Genomic DNA, 17,805 nt, shown 5'->3' on the forward strand with positions numbered 1-17,805 from the left:
AGAGAAATATAGTTACTTTTCATTTTTAAAAATCCCATTTATGTTAACATGCAGTGTGATTCTTTTTGTGATTTCTAAATGAATTACTTTTTTTATTTTATTTTATTTTATTTATTTGACAGAGAGACATGGCGAGAGAGGGAACAGAAGCAGGGGGAGTGGGAGAATGAGAAGCAGGTCTCCTGCCTAGTAGGGAGCCGGATGCGGGGCCCAATCCCAGGACCCTGGGATCATGACCTGAGCCAAAGGCAGACGTTTAACGACTGAGCCACCCAGGCACCCCTAATTAATAAATATTTAAAAGGCTGTCTGCCTTAACAAATACCCATAGATAGAACCATTATAAACAGAAATAACTCTGGGATGCTGAGACTAAATGTTGGAGAATTTACTGCACTAGAAGTCCTAAGATACTGCTCACCTCCTCCTCCTCCCCTCATGGGAGCATCAGTGGTGTATTTTCTGATTTGCTGGTGCCCAAGACTGCCTTTGCCTTTACACATGAATGTTGATTTGCTTGGTGTGGAATGCATGAGTCATAATTTATTCTCTCTCAGCTGCAGCTCAGAGATTCTGTAGACCTTCTGCCTACTTCCAACATATTTAAAGGACACCTCATACATCCCCCAGTAGTGTCAGTGTCAGTAACTCTCCTCAGAGGCTTAGACCTGATCCCTAAGTCCTCTCCAGAAAGCATTACTATAGATAGTTTCTGTCTCTTGTCCTCTGGAATTCAGTGTTGGAGAAAGAGACTGGGCTAATTTAATTTTCGTTAGAGTTAACATATCTTTTACTTTTTTTTATTTTTATCCTTGTAAAACAGAAATTGCAAAACTATACTAATGGGCACTGGGGGCGGGTGGTTCTATTGAACTTTGCCAATGGGCTTTTAGGATCTGCAGGTTCAGGTCTTTTTTTTTTACTCAAAAAGTTTACTTTTATAACTTTCAGTTCCCCTTGTTTTGACAATGTATTATTTATAGATTTTAGCTTTACTATCATTATATCATGTAAATCATTTTTATTTGTTTATCAAACCTCGGTATTCTGGGAGAATTTCTTAAGCTTATAGTCAATTCTTTATTTAAGTTTTCTTAATTTAGGCTTTTACCCAGTCTGACTTTGGTGCAGATTTTAATCTTGCAGTTTCAGTTTTTTGGGTTTTTTTTTGTTTTTTTAAAGATTTTTATTTATTTATTTGACAGAGATCACAAGTAGGCAGAGAAGCAGGCAGAGAGAGATAGGAGGAAGCAGACTCTCTGCTGAGCAGAGAGCCCGATGCGGGGCTCGATCCCAGGACCTGGGACCATGACCCGAGCCGAAGGCAGAGGCTTTAACCCACTGAGCCACCCAGGCGCCCCTGCAATTTCAGTTTTAATTCTCCTGTCATATTTCACTTTCTTAACCAGTTTCCTATTCCCAAAAGCCTGGATCTCCATTTGTTCGCTTTGCATATTTGCTTATTTTCCTCTTAAGATACTTTTTTCATAGAAACCATGTCTTTTGGATTCCATCTTGATCACTCTGTGAATGCTTTCTAAAATTTTCTTGAGTTTTCAGTATGATTTTTTTCCCTTTGTTATAGTTTTCTTACAGTTTTCATACACTTATAGTACTCCCCCCAGCTCAGAAGACTCGGCATCAGGATCTGATGAGTAGAGAGGAGGAAAATTCTCTCTCCTTGGGCTTGCTCTGTGACACCTGCGGTCTCCCCACCCATGTTTTGTACCAGTTTCTCCTATGAAATGTAGTCCTCGGGTTTTGTGCCATCTTGACAGGCTTTCTTGGTGGAATGCACTTCGCTGAGGCAGCAGGGGAGGCATCCTCCTCTGCTTCCCAAGGGTGGCTCTTTATCATTTGGGCAGAGATTGGGTGGGGCAGTGTGGTGCAGGGTGGAATCCTGGGCCTGTTCTCCCCACCTTAGGGCTGCTGCTTCTTCTGTTCAAGTTGCTGCAGCAGGGGTCATGTGAGGTCAGGCCTATAGCTCCTAACGGGGGCCCATTTCTACTTTTATTTTGTATTTCTGGTCTGTGAAAAATCAACATTTAATAAAGGGAACTGACTTTGGAAAAAAAAAAAAAAAACTTTTCTCTAAGTTACCCTTTAAAGGGGAAAGCTGTCCAGATTGAGGGTATGCAAACATGCCCAGAGTGGAGCTTGACATGGGGCTTGATCTCATAACCCTCAGATCCTGACCTGCACCGAAATCAAGAGTCAGATGCTTAACCAACTGAGCCACCAAGGTGTCCCCATTCTGAGCTTTTTGAGTTGGCTTTTTCTGTTCATTTTCACAGAAGTTGAAGCAGACATATCAGGAATGTGACCTAGAGAATGTATCAGTTAACACTGGAAGACAGTTTGCTTTCTGTTTTAGTTTGTGGACACAGTTTAGATGAAGTGCGAACTTCCAGACATTTAGTATTAGCATTAGGATTTAATGTGTTCCTACTAGTTTTAATTTATTTAACATCTTTATTACATTATTAACATATGAAATACTCTGAACTAGAATTGATGGCACACTTACCCATTTCCCATGAGAATACTATGAGCAGATCTTGCCTTCAGTGAATTTTGCCATTTTCTCTTCCCCAACTTTTTTTTCTATCTTGTAACCTGATTTCAGAGATGTTAAAATACAGGAAAATGCATGCTTTGGAATAAATGAAATATATGATAATAAAATAAGAACTTTAATGGTACAGGGTATTTGGTATTAAACTACATTTCCAGAATTAAAGTAATAAGGTAAACTATGGCACATCTGCTCGACAGCATATTCTGTAGCTGTCAAGAATGGTAGCAAGATAAGATACCTCAGGGTTAAATAAGTGTTATTTACTTCCATAGCAAAAAATTAAACAGAAGGACAGCAAGGTAGTAATAATTGTGTTTCAGATGGCAGGACTCACTAGAAGAAAGATCTCTTCTCTCCAAATCTTACTTAATGAATATGTTACTTTTTAAGTATTTTTGTGGTGGCTGTGGGGTAGTCTGTATCACTTATGAAGGGATCAGTTAGATTATTTATAGATTTTATTATTTATGCTATGCTAATTTCCCTTTTTTTGCAGTTCCTAGACTACTATTAGATAAAGGAAATCTCAATCATTCCATTGAAATTTTTATGTTTTAATGTTATGCTTTGGGGAATGATGGTAAAGGATGGTGGGATAAGAATGTCATGAACTAAATTCAAGACTACTTGAATGGCCGTATCCAAATACTCTGCCTATTTCTTTATGTAGTGAGCTAAAGGAAGTTTCCTGAGTACTGGCGGGCCTCCTTCCTCATCTTTTCTCATTTTCTAATAAATGTCTTAGGTCACCATAATGAAGATAGGTGAGGTACAACTAGAGGGAGGTTGGGGATCAGAAGTAACAAATTCCTTTTAATAAGAACCTAGAAAGAACTTGGTAGCCTAGGAAAATAAAATGGCCATTTTAAGTTGAAATTTAATAGCAATTAATGTAATAGCCCAGCGTGTATGCTCAGAAAATCTGTAACTGAAGTTCGGGGTAACAGCAAATCATATAAAAAGATTTCATTTTAGTTATAATTTGATGTGGCTGGTAAACATAATGGTTAGTCTAACATGAAACCAGGGACTGCTTGTTCCATGTGTCCCCAAGGGGTAGAACCAGAACTGTAAAGTGGGAATGAGCTGATCAGTAAGATCTTGAGTTTCCTTTCATTAGAGAGGTTCAATTTTAGGTTGGACATAACACAAACAAGGATTCAAACAGAGTGAGGAGTTGGGTTAGATGACATTCAGAGCCCTTTCTAACACTGAGACTCTGTGACTTTCAGACCCACTGATGATATTTTTAAACTACCTCTTTGGGGAGTAGAGTTGTTATGGTAAGCAGCAGGTTCCATAGTGTGACAAAGATGCTGTAAATGACTGCACTAATTCATTAAATTGGACTGTTGGCACAAGTCACCCATAGACATTATAGGCAATATGTGTGTAAGTAAGGCACTCTCCTTTTTTTAATGGAGTTTTTATTGAAGTACGTAAATAACAAATACCTAATTGAGAAGAGGTAAAATATAGTCAGAGACATAAACTAAAAACTGTGAGGATTAAAAAAAGGGAATTAGATATCAAGAGTATCAAGGGGGGGGGAAGAGTATCGGTAAAAGTTTTATGAGAGAAAATAGGTCTCGAAAAGTAAGTGGAATTTCAGCAGATCAGGACATGAAAGGAAGTGGGGGTAACCCTGGCAAGAAAGGCAACAACATGAAGTTTCCCAGAAGCAGGAGAGCACTGATGTGTTGGGAACGGTGTAGTATGAGGTAAAACGGCCAGAAAGGCAAGTTGGGGTTGAAGTGAAGAGGACTTGAACGTCATGATGAGGATTTTCTATTCAACAGAAGGTAGCAGTTGAAATTTTCTGAGTGAAGAAGCATGATTGATCTTACTTTTTAGGAACATTGATGTACTTGATCAACATTTGCTGAATTGTTGAAGGTGGAGAAATTGAGTGGAAAGGCATCAAATGAGACCCATTGAGGACTTTGTTAATAAAAGCGTTTGGCATTATTGAGTGCTCACTATGTGCCAGGCACCTTAATGTTATTTCAGTGCAACCTCACAACTATGTCATGTGGTAGGTACTTTCCAAATAAACACTTCCTGGATTTCCAGGAGGAAATTCTGTGAGAAATCCATACACCATAATTAATTTCTGCAGGCATATTCTCTTACGTGCACGTATGCTATGTTCACCCACACTCTCCAGATCACCTTAGTGAATACTGTTACGTCTTAGCATAGCATTTTATAACTGCTGTCATAACCAGCAATCACAAATTATTGAGGTTGAAAAGTACCATATTAGGTATTGTGGTAGAAATAAAAGAAGTACAAGATATAGTCTCTGACTTCTAAGGTAGGCACACCTACCTTAGGTATTTATGGTATAAATTTAGGTATAAATTCTACTTTTTTGTACCATTCGCATGCCCAGCACAACATGGCTGCTCAGTTAATAGTAGTTGATTTATTGATATTAAAAGTAGAACTAGGCCATTACACCAATAATTTTCTAGTCAGATAAGAATTTATCAGTATGGCTCAGGCTCTTAGTTATTCAGAACAGTGATACTTGAGGGCGCCTGGGTGGCTCAGTGGGTTAAAGCCTCTGCCTTCGGTTCAGGTCATGATCCCGGGGTCCTGGGACCGAGCCCCACATCAGGCTCTCTGCTCGGCAGGGAACCTGCTTCCTCCTCTCTCTCTCTGCCTGCCTCTCTGCCTACCTGTGATCTCTGTCTGTCAAATAAATAAATAAAATATTTAAAAAAAAAAAAAAAAAGAACAGTGATACTTGAGAAATGAAGCATGATTAGCCTTCACAAATGCCAGTAATGTTATTTAATTTTCAAAACCACCCACTGTCCAGCCCTAAAATGTCATGCTTCAACATAGGAATAAAGGATATTGCTTACAGTTTACTCGGTTCTCCTCTTAACATAGACCTCATTGATTTATTGATATAAACTAGTCATGCATTATCAAATCTTTTTTTTTTTCTTTTAGTTCTATGAATAGTTTTGATTAGGACCAGGGAAGAATTGGAGCAGGTAGTCTGCAGTTGCTGGAATATGGAATAATCTTAGAACTCTTCTTGGGTTCCATTCAATTTGGAATGTCACATAGACTTTCTCCTCCCACCATAATCTAAACCCCCTTACTTGAGAGGCACCAGGAGTCAACCTATCCTAAAGCATTTCATAGTCACTGTAGTGCTTCTGGATAGAATGTATTTAATTTAAACTGCTCACCAGAAAATATTGTGAAGTTAATTATATCTGCCATATTACATATCTGGAATATGCCATGTTTAGAGAAAGTAAGAATAGCTTAAAAACAACTTAGAAGAAAAATAAGTCAAAATATAATTGTAATAGAATAAAAATCTGTGTTGTATATTTAACAACCAACAGGCTTCCTGTTGGAATAAAAGAGTAAAATGAAACTGGATAGATTATTCTTATTAAAAGGGAAAGGAAAAGCTAGGCAAGCTTTGATGTGATTACAAATTAGGTATGTCGGTTTGCATTACTTCACCTGTGTATGAAGATGTGTGAAGAGTTGTGTGTGTGTGCAGAGCTGTTATTTGTGACCTGCATAATTACTTACACACATATCATGATGAGAAACAGTTTTATAATCACAGTGTTACTGCATGGTAAAGCCTTTAAACACATGTAAACTTTATCCCTAAGGAAGCATTTGTTATTCAAAAAAATTTCTAGTCAAACTATTTTGATATAGATATTATACAGGACTGTATAAGGATGGCTGAACTTAACAGCTGTTTAAATTACATGTGATGAAAATCGGAAATTATAACCAAGATTCCCAAAATTTGTTTTAACCACCTGGTTGTCCTGGGTAAGTCAGGAGAGGTGACAGAGAAGCAGTAGTCAGTAATGTGGTGTAGCTGAAGCCAGGAGAGAGTGTGTTTAAAAAAGGAAGAAATGATCAACTTTGTCACTTCTGTGAGGTCATTTAAGGTGAGGACTGAGATAACCTTTGCATTTTACAACATGGAAGTCATTGACCTCAGGGAAAATGGGTACTGTTGAGGGTGGAAGTCAAATTAGAACAGAAGGTGAGAAATTGGAGATAGCAAATATGGACCGTGTTTTAGGAAAGCTTAGCTGTGAGAGGGAGGAGGCGAACAGTAAGTGAAAGGTCTAAAGGAGGTCTAAGGAGAGCTTATCGTGTTGTATTTTGCTTGTTTAGTGGAAGAGTTGTGGATGGCACATACTGATGAAAAGGAGGCAGTCCAGCGGGAGAGGTTGAAAACACAGACAAGGGGCGCCTGGGTGGCTCAGTGGGTTAAAGCCTCTGCTTTCGGCTCAGGTCATGATCTCAGGGTCCTGGGATCGAGCCCCGCATTGGGCTCTCTGCTCAGCGGACAGCCTACTTCCCCATCTCTCTCTGCCTGCCTCTCTGCCTACTTGTGATCTCTCTCTGTGTCAAATAAATAAATAAAAATCTTTAAAAAGAAAGAAAAGAAAACAGACAAGAAAAGGGATAAACAAGGGATTATATTTTCTAAGAAAACAAGAAAGGTTAATATCCAAAACACAGGTGAGAGTTTGGCTTCAGATAAGAGGAGAGATTTGTCAGTTGTAGGAAGGTGTGGTGGAGGGAAGTTCCTGAGGGAGTAGCTGTCTGAAGGTGTCTTTTGTGTAGAGGGTGTGATGAGGTTATCTGCTGAGAATGAAAGGGAAGAGGAGATAGAGAAGTAGAAAGTCGATTAAAAAAAGTGGAAGAAACTTAAAATAGTCTCTGTGGAAAAGCAAGAGAAAGAGGAAAACATGGTAAGATTGTCATTTAATGCTAAGGGACCCCTTGAGATAGTATATCTTTTTTTAATCCCAGAATCTGGGAGACTGAAAATTAGGGTTAGATTTTTCTTTGTAGCCGGCACTGTTTCATTAAGTTAGAATTGATATTACAGAACAGGTGTCTAACTTCCTTTCTGGTGATGTCACTAACGCCTAGAGCATGGGCAGAGGGTAGGAGAAAGGAACTAGAGCACTGTCTTCCTTCCATATTTTTATCACCACTGCTGCAGTTAAACCTATCAGGACTGCGGGGGGGGGGGTGGGGGGGGGGGGGGGGGGGGGTGGGGGGGGGACGACTGTGAAATTCTCTCTACTTCGCTGAACACACCATTGATCTCGAGTTATTGCTGCTGTTGCTAGATAGTTAGCTAATCCCTGTTTGCTTGAAATGGAAGGTGTCTTGTATGACTTGCTTCCAAATCTATTACTTGAGCAACCTCACCATTTCTTCAACCAGAAGCTTTATTATATCAGTATTTACCATATGTCAGAAACTGTACTAGGCCTTGGAGATGCAAAAGTAAGTAATAGAGTCCGGGTACCTACCTGACCTGTGTTAATAGCGGATACTGATATAGGCAGTTTGAGTACAATGTGATAAATGTTAATGACAGAGAAATGCAAGGTGCTTTGGGCACACCTGTGAGGTTCACATTACTCAGAGCTGAGCTGAGGTGGTTAGAGATGACTTTCCACAGGAAGTTTTATTAAAGCCTGCTTCTAAAGGATTACTAGGAGTTAACAAAGGAGGGGAGAGGAGAGGAGTGGGGTGCTGGGGGAGGAATGCTGTGGGAATTGAAGTTGGAAGGGCAATCACCAGATAGATGACTCCAGATCTTCTAAACTGTGTTGTTTAGACATTATCCTCCAGGAGTGATAAAGAGCCTTCAGAGGACTTTTCTTTTCTCTCTTTTTTTTTTTAAGATTTTATTTATTTATTTGACAGACAGAGATCACAAGTAGGCAGAGAGGCAGTCAGAGAGAGGAGGAAGCAGGCTCCCTGCTGAGCAGAGAGCCTGATGTGGGGCTTGATCCCAGGACCCTGGGATCATGACCTGAGCCGAAGGCAGAGGCTTTAACCCACTGAGCCACCCAGGCGCCCCTCTTTCCTCTTTTCTTTTTAAATTAACATATAATGTATTATTTGTTTCAGGGGTACAGGTCTGTGATTCATTAGCCTTACACAATTCACAGCACTCACCATAGCACATACCCTCCCCAGTGACCATCACCCAGCCACCCTGTCCCTTCCCATCCTCCCCACCCCACCCCCAGGCCCAGCAGCCCTCAGTTTGTTTCCTGAGATTAAGAGTCTCTTACCGGTTGACTCCCTCTCCTCCCCCTTCCCCCCACAAATCTCTGCCCTGCCTCTCAAATTCAGAGGACATTTTAAAAGGGAATGATGTGATCACATTTTGTGTTTAGCAGGTTCTCTGTAGTTGCAGAGTAAAGAATGGAGTAGGCAAATAGTGCTAGAAGTTGGGATCTTGATAAGGATGTTTTTTCCAGCAATTCAGACAATTGTTTTGATCTCTGAAACCTACCCAACAGGTAGGGGTCACCTTGATCGTTTCTCATCACACTTTTTAAAACTGGTTCCATGTAGTTAGTTGAGGTATAGGATATAGAAGGCAAGAGGGAGCTGTGAAGGAGCTTGACTCAACTAGCTATTGCTCTTTAAGTCTCCCATGAAGATTGTTAGCCCTGCTCTCATCCTGTCTCAAATATTGCTTTGTTAGCCATTTTGTAGGAATAGAGCCACAGAGATTTGATTTCAGGAAAATCTGTTACTGAGGTATAATTGAAAGTTTTGACATGTATATACCTGTGAAATCATCACCACAATGTAGATAATGAACAGATCTGTTACCCTGTGCTCTTTTGTAATCCCTCCCTCCTGTTGTTCCTCCCCTCCCCTCAGGCAACCACTGATCCGCTTGCTTTCACTATAGTGATAAAGGTTTATGTATTTTGGAGAGCCTGGGTGGCTCAGTGGGTTAACCCCTCTGCCTTAGGCTTAAGTCATGATCTCAGGGTTGTGGAATCAAGTCCCACATGGCGCTGTCTGCTCAGCAGGGAGGCTGCTTCCCCCTCTCTCTCTGCCTGCCTCTCCACCTACTTATGAAATCTGTCAAATAAAATCTTTTTAAAAAAAATATAATTTTACGGCAATGCTGTACCTTCTTGATTACTTCAGTTTCTAATAATTCTTGAAGTCATGTAGTACTAGCCTTCCAAATTGTTCTTTTTAAAGTGGTTTTGGCTAGTCTAGATTCTCTACATTTTCAGATCAAATTTAGGTCAGTGTGTCAGTTTTCTAAAAAAGCCTGCTGTGGTTTTGACTGGTATTGCATTGAATCTATGCGTCACTTTGGGGAGAATCAACATCTTTACAGTCCTGAGTGTTCCAGCCAACAAACATGGTACATCTGTCCGTATCTTTAGGTACTCTCTAATTTCAGCACTTTTTAGCAGTTTCGGTGTATAGGTATTTCACATTTTTGTTAATTTATCACTAAGTATTTTATATCTTTGGATTCTCTTGTAAATAATACTGATTTTAGTTTTGATTTACAGGTACTCATTGCTAGTATATAAAAATGCAGTGGTGTCCTGAAACACCACTAAAGTTACTTACTAATTCTAGTAGCCTTTTGGTAGCTTCCATAGAATTTTCTACATAAATGATCATGTCCCTTCCAAATAGAGAGTTTTACTTCTTCTTCTTCTTTTTTTTTTTTTTTTTTTTTTTTTTCAAAAACTTACTTCTTCTTTTTTTTTTTCTCTTTCCTAATTGCACTGGTTATGTTGAGTAGAATTGGTAAGAACAGAGATGTCTTGTTCCTGATTTTTAGGGGCAAAGCATTGAATATGTCACCAGTGAAGTATGATAGTTGTAGTTTGTTTGTTTATTTACGAAAGCCCCTTATTACACCAAGGAAGTTTTCTTCTTTTCCTAGTTTGCTGAGCTTTTATCAGGAAAGAGATTTAGGGTTTTGTCAGGTACTTTTTCATTTACTAAGATGATCATATGTTTTTTCTTTTCTGGTTTGTTGAAATGATGAATTATGTTGACTGACTTTTCAGATATTTAACCAACTTTGTATTCCTGGGATAAACTCCTTTTTATCATGGTTATAGTCTTTTTTTTTATATCTTTGGATTCAGTTTGCTAAAATTTTGTTTAGAATTTGTGTTCATGAGGGATGAATGCCTGTAGCATTCTTTTGTTTTGTTTTGTTGTAGTGATCTTCTGTATCATCATTGTCACATTTTGAAGAGTAATGCTGACCTCATAAAATGAGTGGAAATCTTCCCATCTTCTGGAAGAAGATTGGTATTACTCTTTTTCTTAAATGTTTGGTAGAATTTACCAGTGTAGCCCTCTAGGGCCTGGGAGTTTCTTTGTGGAAAGGTTATCAGTAAAGTCTGATATTAGCACTTTGTGTATTCACTTTTTTTTTTTTTTTTTAAGATTTTATTTATTTATTTGACAGAGAGAGACACAGTGAGAGAGGGAACACAAGCAAGGGGACTGGGAGAGGGAGAAGCAGGCTTCCTGTGCTGCTGGATCTCAGGACCCTGGGATGATGACCTGAGCCCAAGGCACTTAACAACTGAGCCACCCGGGCGCCCCCAGTCTTTATTTTTCTGATCACTCTGGTTAGATATGTATCAATTATATTGATCTTAGAGAATCAGCTTTTGATTTCTGTTACTTCTTTGTTTTCTGTTTCATTTGTTCCTGCTCTTTTATTTTTCTCTCTGGCTTACTTTGAATTTAATTTTCCATTTTATAAAAATAAACTTTATTTTTTGGAGCACATTTAGGTTCACAGCAAAATTGAGCAGAAGTTACAGGGATTTCCATAAACTTTTTTTCTTCTCCCTAGTTTTAAGTTTTTATTTAAATTCTAGTTAATGTACAGTGTAATATTAATTTCACATGTACAGTATGGTAATTCAGTATGAATTTTTCATGAAAATTTCATGAATTTTTCATGAAAAAAGCACCTTTCCGTGTATCACCCTGCGCTCATTCCAAGTGTGGTTCTTAATCCCCATCACCTGTTTCACTCATTCCCCCCCCACCTCTGCTCTGGTATCCATCAGTTTGTTCTCTGTAGTTAAGTGTCCGTTTCTTGGTTTGCCCCCCCCCTTTTTTTTTTTTTTACCTGTGCTTATTGTTTGTTTGCTTACTTGCTTGTTTGTTTCTTAAATTCCACAAATGAGTGAAATCATATGGTATTTTTCTTTCTCCAGCTAGTTTATTTCACTTAGCATAATACTCTCTAGGTTGGTTGTGTGTGTGTGTAATACTCTCTAGTTTCTTAAGGTGAAAGTACAAAAATCATTATTTTGAGGCCTTCCTACTTTTCCAGTACAGATCTTTTAGTGTTACAAATTTCTCTGTGAGTACAGCTTTTGCTAAGGCTCCACAGAAGAGGATCCTTTTTTTCCTGTCCGTCATACAAAAGCCTTTCTGATATTGTCATCTTTTGTCTGCTAAAATAAGAGTTGTAAAGATATGTCTGCAGGGATAAAGGATAAAGTTTAAACTTACAACTCCATTTCATGTGCATTTCCATATTTAGACTAAGTGGGACGATGCCACTTACTTTGATTCAAGAATGTATCTTTTTGACGAAGTCATCTTATTGATTACCTACTACAAGCAGTACTTTCATGAAAAAAGCACCTATCCAGTTAATGCTGTCTAGCTAATATTAGTAATGGAAAGGAAATACTAATAATATAAGGAAAAATATATTTGAGAATCACTAAAGCAGTTTTTCCGTTTGCCTCAAAGCCTTTCATTTGTGCAGTTGTGAGTAAAGGCTAAGGTGGCATATCAAGTTGCCCTTACTATTTAAATTTGTTTCCAAATAGCAAGTATATTATATTAAGTCATACCTTTAAATCTCAAGCATTATGCAGAAACCTGCCTGTACTCAGTTTGGACAGTCTTTTAGTGCTAGTATAAACCAACATCAGGGTCCACAGAAATAGTAGCTGACCTTAATTAAACATTTTATACTGTGTCAGAAACTATGTTAAATTGCATGGAGTGGCTTAATGATGCATTAAAACCTTGTGAGGTCAAAGCATTTTTATTCCCATTTTACAGATAAGGAAATGGATTTGGAAAATAACCAGTCTAAGGTCCCGTACTACAAATAAGTAGAGTTGAAGCTTCAACCCCATCTCCAGTGACTTTAAGCATGTTGTACACCTTTCTTCTGTACCCATATAGAGTGTGTTTGAAAGAACAGCTTGTAATGGCCATGGAATGATAGGGTTCTGAACATCTTGATTCAGAATATGGTTTGATAAGTAGTTGGCCAAACCAGGGTAAGTTGAGAAAATAAATTCCTTCGGACATGTTGCTACTCTGAAAATCTGAACTTTGCTTAAGAAAGATGGGCAGATACTGAGTTGGAGGCATCGTGAGTTTAGATCTCACTTGTTAACTAAGCCACAGTAAATTAATTAGTTAACCTAATTTAGCTTCAGGCTTTTCATTTATTAGATAGAGACTTTCTCCTTTAAGGTTGGTTTAAAGATTAGAGATTATGTGTCTAGCACAGTACCAAACCCATTAGTAGCTGGTCAGCAAAGAGGCTGTTTGTATTTGTTACTCTTAGAATCTTCTCAGTGAATGAAAAGTTTTTTTGAGGCCTTAAGTTCATTCTCCAACATGACCCACTCCCCGTCCATCACCAAGATTAAGTCCTGGTCTTCTTCTTCTTTTTTTTTTTTTTAATTTAATTTAATTTAATTTTTTCAGTGTTCCAGGATTCATTGTTTATGCACCACACTCAGGGCTCCATGTGATACATGCCCTCCTTAATGCCCACCACCAGGCTCACCTAACCCTCCCACCCCCTCCCCTCCAAAACTCTCAGTTTGTGTCTCAGAGTCCACAGTCTCTTCATGGTTTGTCTCCCCCTCCGATTTTCCCCAACTCCCTTCTCCTCTCCTTCACCCAGTGTCCTCCTTGTTATTCCTTACGCTCCACAAATAAGTGAAACCATATGATAATTGACTCTCTCTGCTTGACTTATTTCACTCAGCATAATCTCCAGTCCCATCCATGTTGATAAAGTTGGGTATTCATTATTTCTAATGGAGGCATAATATTCCATTGTATATATGGATCATATCTTCTTTATCCATTTGTCTGTTGAAGGGCATCTTGGCTCTTCCCACAGTTTGGCGACTGTGGTCATTGCTGCTATGAACATTGGGGTACAAATGGCCCTTCTTTTCACTACATCTGTATCTTTGGGGTAGATACCCAGTAGTGCAATAGCAGGGTCATAGGGTAGCTCTATTTTTAATTTCTTAAGGAATCTCCACACTATTTTCCAAAGTACTGCACCAACTTGCATTCCCACCAACAGTGTAAGAGGATTCCCCTTTCTCCACATCCTCTCTAACACTTGTTGTTTACTGTCTTGTTAATTTTGACCATTCTGACTGATGTAAGGTGGTATCTCAGTGTGGTTTTGATTTGAATGTCCCTGATGGCTAATGGTGATGAACATTTTTTCATGTGTCTGTTAGCCATTTGTATGTCTTACTTGGAGAAGTGTCTGTTCACATCTTCTGCCCATTTTTTGACGTGATTATCTGTTTTGTGTGTGTTGAATTTGAGGAGTTCTTTATAGATCTCGGGTATCACCCTTTGTACTGTCATTTTTTAATATCTTCTCCCATTCCATTGGTTGCCTCTTTGTTTTGTTGACTGTTTCCTTTGCTGTGCAGAAGCTTGTGATCTCGTTGAAGTCCCAAAAGTTCATTTTCGCTTTTGTTTCCTTTGCCTTTGGAGATGCGTCTTGAAAGAAGTTGCTGTTGCTTATGTTGAAGAGGTTACTGCCTATGTCCTCCTCTGGGGTTTTGATAGATTCCTGCCTCACGTTGAGTTCTTTTACCCATTTCAAGTTTATCTTTGTATATGGTGTAAGAGAATGGTCAAGTTTCATTCTTCTATACGTAGCTGTCCAATTTTCCCAACACCATTTATTGAAGAGACTTTTTTTCCACTGTATATTTTTTCCTGCTTTGTCAAAGATTAGTTGACCACAGAGTTGCGGGTCCATATCTGGGCTCTCTACTCTGTTCCACTGGTCTATGTGTCTGTTTTTGTGCCAGTACCATGCTGTCTTGGTGATCACAGCTTTGTAGTAAAGCTTGAAATCAGGCAATGTGATGCCCCCAGTTTTTTCTTTTTCAACATTTCCGTAGCAATTTAGGGTCTCTTCTGGTTCCATACAAATTTTAGGATTGTTTGTTCCAGCTCTTTGAAAAATGCCGATGGAATTTTGATTGGGATGGCATTGAAAGTATAGATTGCTATAGGCAGTATAGACATTTTAACAATGTTTATTCTTCCGATCCATGAGCATGGAATGCTTTTCCATCTTTTTGTGTCTTCTTCAATTTCTTTCATGAGTGTTCTGTAGTTCCTCGAGTACAGATCCTTTACCTCTTTGGTTAGGTTTATTCCCAGGTATCTTATGGTTCTTGGTGCTATAGTAAATGGAATCGATTCTCTCATTTACCTTTCTATGTTTTCATTGTTCGTGTATAAGAAAGCAACTGATTTCTGTACATTGATTTTGTATCCTGCCACGTTACTGAATTGCTGCATGAGTTCGAGTAGTTTGGGGTGGAGTCTGTGTCCTGCTCTTCTGATAGTATTTATGCAGCACTGAGTTCCTTTCCTTTATAAGTTATATTTTGATTTTTTTTTTTTTTTGGTGTAAGTATTTTGTGTGTGGTTTTTTTTTTTTGCTGTTAACATTGTTTAATTATGTGACTATTTGATTAATATCTTCCTCCCCACACAAGATGGTTAGTTCCATCCAATCAGAAGCCATGTCTGATTTTGTTTACCTTTGTCTCTGTGCACGGTGCCTGCCATATAGTGGAGCTTTAGTAAATGTTAAATGAAGGAAATGATTCTTAGTAGCAATACTACTTGTGATAATGATGTCTGCTTCCTTCAAAGTCATGATGCTTTTCCCTGAATTATATAATACATGTCCTGTGATCAGCATAAACTCTCAGTATTTGAACTTACCAGTCTTCTGTGTTCACATCTTGACATAATGCTGACTGAACTCCTTAGAGTACAGTAAAGTATTTCATGACAGTATTATTGTCTGTTGTTTTCAGTTTGGCTAGACATGATTGAATTACCTTCATACTGTATGTATGCTACTACGCAGAATTTAATTTCAACTTCTTGGTCACTTATTTCACCTCGCAAAAAATGTAATTGTTTCATGAAATGCTTATGACTTAAGGGAAGAATACCGGGTATTTTCATGTTCCATCTTCAGTCTACCATCCATCTAAATACCATTTTCATTTGGCTTCTCTTATAAGGGAGAAGATGTCAACCGGACACTAGAAGGTGGAAGGAAGCCTCTTCATTATGCAGCAGACTGTGGGCAGCTTGAAATCCTGGAATTTCTGCTGCTGAAAGGAGCAGATATTAATGTATGTAAAGAACAGTGTCATTTTAGAAAAAAAATTTTGTTGTATGCCTTGAATGATTATTTTCTATAGGCTTATAAAATAAGAATAAAGTCTAAAATTATACCGAATTTCCTGTAACTTAGAATTTTTTAAAAAATAAGCAGCATAGATGGACTTTTAAAACTGCAGGTAGCAAATGGCTATCATGCAGTGGAGGACTCTGCAGTCCTAGGATAAATCCAGATTGGAGTTTTGGACAAAGGTCAATAGGCAGAAGGTCAGACGAGAGCAATCATCTCCCGGCTCTTGCCTTTTATAGCTTTTCAGAGTTTTGGACAAATGTTTAAGTAACCATGATAACAAGTGAGATACACTTTATACATTTCAGGGGACACCGTGTCACTTGGCCCCATTGTGTCAGTCTTTTACCTCTTTAGCAGCTAATTTCTAACCACCTCTTCCCTTCCTGGACCTCACTGGCATTCCTACAATAGTGAGGACTTGGGGCACAAAGAGGTTAAATAATCAATACAATAAGTAGCAGAGTCAAGGTCTGAGTTGAGGTCAAAACCCTGTGCCCTGTACTTCACTGCACTGATACCCAAGGAGATATTTCTTATGGGCTTGGGCCTTGGCCGCTGTCTAAATAGCAGAAAACTTGTAGCTATGAATTTTGTGTAACAAGGCAAATAGGAAAACATTGAGAGTTCTCTAAATAAATCTAGAAGGAAGGGAGAAATGAAAAATAAAGTTTTTTTATCTCATTATTTCATAGGCTCCAGATAAACATCATATTACCCCTCTTCTGTCTGCTGTCTATGAAGGTCATGTTTCCTGTGTGAAATTGCTTCTGTCAAAGGTGAGGTCAATTGCTAATTGTTTTTAAGTTTTTATTTAAAATTCCACTTAGTTGATGTACAGTGTAGTTTTAGCTTCGAGTGTACAATATAGCGATTCAGTACTTGCATACAACACATGGTGCTCACCACAAGTGTGCTCCTATATCCCTATCACCGATGTCCCCCATCCCACAACCCTCCTCCCTTCTGGTAACGCAGCAGTTTGTTCTCTGTAGTGAGGAGTCTACTTCTTGGTTTGCTGCTCTTTTTTCTCCTTTTTGCTTGTTTGTTTTTGTTTCTTAAATTCCACAAATGAGTGAAATCATGGTATTTGTCTTTCTCTGACTCATTTTTCTTAGCGTAATAACACTAAGCATCTGTATTGTTGCATCTGTATTGTTGCAAATGGCAAGATTTCATTCTTCTCATGGCTGAGTAATATTCCACTGTGTATATGTGTGTTTGTGTAGACATCTTCGTTATCCGTTCTTCAGTTGATGGACACTTGGCCTGTTTCCATAATTCGGCTATTGTAGATAATGCCACTGTAAACATTGGGTGTGTATATTGCTTTGAATTAGTATTTTTGTATTCTTTGGGTAAATACCTAGTAGTCAATTCGCTGAATCATAGGGTAGTTTTATTTTTAACTTATGAGGAACCTCCATACCATTTTCCAGAGTGGCTGCACCAGTGTGTTTTCCCACTAACAGCATGCAAGGATTCCCCTTTCTCCACATCCTCGCCAACACCTGTTGTTTCTTGTGTTGTTGGTTTTAGCCATTCTGACAGGTATAAGATGATATCTCATTGTAACTTTGATTTCCATTTCCCTGATGAAAAGACGTTTAACATCACCTGTCATGTGTCTGTTGGCCATCTGGATGTTGTCTTTGGAAAAATGTTAGCTCGTATCTTCTGCCCATTTTTAGTCAGATTATTTGTTTCTGGGTTTTAGGTTTTGTAAGTTCTTTATCTTCTCCCATCCTGTAGGCTGCCTTTTAGCGCTGTTGATCATTTCCTTTGCTGTGCAGAACCTTTTTAGTTTAATGTAGTCATATGGGTTTATTTTTGCTTTTGTTTCCCTTCCCTCAGGAGACATATCTAGAAAGTT

General features: G+C 38.5%; 1 protein-coding gene across 1 annotated transcript in view; it reads left to right on the forward strand.

Annotated features, from left to right (window-relative positions):
- MTPN (myotrophin) overlaps positions 1-17,805 on the forward strand; it is a 56,723-nt gene that overhangs the window by 20,289 nt on the left and 18,629 nt on the right. The window contains exons 2-3 of the mRNA XM_032868491.1: positions 15,760-15,873; positions 16,628-16,711. Of these exons, the coding sequence (XP_032724382.1) occupies positions 15,760-15,873; positions 16,628-16,711 (198 nt within the window). The remainder of the gene's footprint in view (positions 1-15,759; positions 15,874-16,627; positions 16,712-17,805) is intronic.

The sequence above is a fragment of the Lontra canadensis genome, unplaced genomic scaffold, assembly GCF_010015895.1.
Source record: "Lontra canadensis isolate GAN:19392208 unplaced genomic scaffold, GSC_riverotter_1.0 scaffold2, whole genome shotgun sequence".
In the NCBI taxonomy this organism is placed as follows: Eukaryota; Metazoa; Chordata; class Mammalia; order Carnivora; family Mustelidae; genus Lontra; species Lontra canadensis.